The sequence below is a fragment of the Etheostoma cragini genome, chromosome 8 (genome assembly GCF_013103735.1).
Source record: "Etheostoma cragini isolate CJK2018 chromosome 8, CSU_Ecrag_1.0, whole genome shotgun sequence".
In the NCBI taxonomy this organism is placed as follows: domain Eukaryota; kingdom Metazoa; phylum Chordata; class Actinopteri; order Perciformes; family Percidae; genus Etheostoma; species Etheostoma cragini.
Window position 1 is genome coordinate 549,977 of NC_048414.1, and position 1,916 is coordinate 551,892.

Consider the following 1,916-nt stretch of genomic DNA (forward strand, 5'->3'; position numbering starts at 1 on the left):
ATGGAGAGATGTCAGAGTGGATGGATGGTGGGGGGGCTGGCAGCTTCCAACCCTACGGACTGAGCCCCCCCCCCCAGCTCTGCACTCAGCAGCCAACAAGGAACAGGGACCTTTACTAATCAATAACAGAAGACAACTTTATTAACCTCTTCAAAAGTTATTATGAACGCCGCGTCAGGGTGTCCAACCTCTGCAGAGGAAGTAGCGTCAGGGTGTCCAACCTCTGCAGAGGAAGTAGCGTCAGGGTGTCCAACATCTGCAGAGGAAGTAGCGTCAGGGTGTCCAACCTCTGCAGAGGACGCCGGTTCAGGGTGTCCAACCTCTGGAGAGGAAGTAGCGTCAGGGTGTCCAACCCCTGCAGAGGACGCCGGGTCAGGGTGTCCAACCTCTGCAGAGGAAGTAGCGTCAGGGTGTCCAACCTCTGCAGAGGAAGTAGCGTCAGGGTGTCCAACCTCTGGAGAGGAAGTAGCGTCAGGGTGTCCAACCTCTGCAGAGGACGCCGCGTCAGGGTGTCCAACCTCTGCAGAGGAAGTAGCGTCAGGGTGTCCAACCTCTGCAGAGGAAGTAGCGTCAGGGTGTCCAACCTCTGCAGAGGAAGTAGCGTCAGGGTGTCCAACCTCTGCAGAGGAAGTAGCATCAGGATTTCCAACCTCTGCAGAGGAAGTAGCGTCAGGGTGTCCAGCCTCTGCAGAGGAAGTAGCGTCAGGGTGTCCAACCTCTGGAGAGGAAGTAGCGTCAGGGTGTCCAACCTCTGCAGAGGCCGCCCATCAGGGTGTCCAACCTCTGCAGAGGACAGATGTGTCCCTGCTGTTGCGTCATGGTGTCCAACCTCTGCAGAGGACAGATGTGTCCCTGCTGTTGCGTCATGGTGTCCAACCTCTGCAGAGGACGAAGCGTCAGGTTGTCCAACCAGGCACAATACGCACGCCAACCCCTTTAAAGACATCAAACAAAAATCAAATGTAAGAAAAACTTGGAGGCAGAGAATAAAAATGATTCATCAGAGTTACGTGGTGCTTGTTACGTAATCTGCATTCACATAACAGTAATCAATGGAAAAACGTATTAATATTTCAGGTTTTATTTTGCCAACTGTTCATAAATTCCCTTCAAACTTGGAAACATCAGAAGTTATCTAATGAGCTGAAGGTGACGCCACTGTCCTCCTGAAGGACTTGTAAAGTTCTGGTCTGGTTTACAGGCTCACTGGGCTGGGATCCCGGACGGGGAACAATACAGAGACATGAAGTAATACACATGTACGGAGTACTGTACACGCAATACACAGAACACAGTGTTCACTACAGGAGAAATCTCTAGATTATTCTACTGTTCAACAGATTCAATTGTAACTTGTATTGTTTAAAGTACAAGAACAAAGACGTCGAAATGCAGTTTACGTCCAACCAGAAGTGCAAAAAAACACAGATAAGTGCAACAAGTTAGACGGGGTGGAGGACAGGAACTATAGGGAAGGGCTATAGAAAAAAAAATGGTAGAATATAATAGAAAGCCTTTATTGTTATCATACAAAGGTGCAGTACCTGTGCTACGAGACTGAGGCTTTATCGTGTCAACACAACATATATAAAAATATAAAAAATATGAAATGTGAGTAGTGCAGAAGAAGAAGAAAAAAGAGAGAGGGGGGGACGTGGTGCACAGTTCCTGAGAGCAGGGTTTATAGACACATTACGCAATTAAAATTGTTGTTATTGGTGTATCAAAAGTCCTGAGTAATAAATATTATACAGCCATGAAATAAATGTTAATGTTATAAAAGGAGAGTAAACATGGCTATTTAATATGAACAACATGTACAAATATGTCAATGTAGTAGCAGTGACATTATACTAGAATAATATAGATGTAGATATCTGAGGTCTATTATGAGATTATGAGAAAATACGTCCCCA

The 1,916-nt window shown here is 46.4% G+C and overlaps 1 protein-coding gene across 1 annotated transcript in view; it reads left to right on the forward strand.

The window, feature by feature from the left end:
• Positions 1-1,916, forward strand: part of LOC117948971 (integrin alpha-2-like) — a 27,140-nt gene that overhangs the window by 19,688 nt on the left and 5,536 nt on the right. The window contains exons 13-14 of the mRNA XM_034878940.1: positions 197-740; positions 838-900. Coding sequence (XP_034734831.1) covers positions 197-740; positions 838-900 — 607 coding nt within the window. The remainder of the gene's footprint in view (positions 1-196; positions 741-837; positions 901-1,916) is intronic.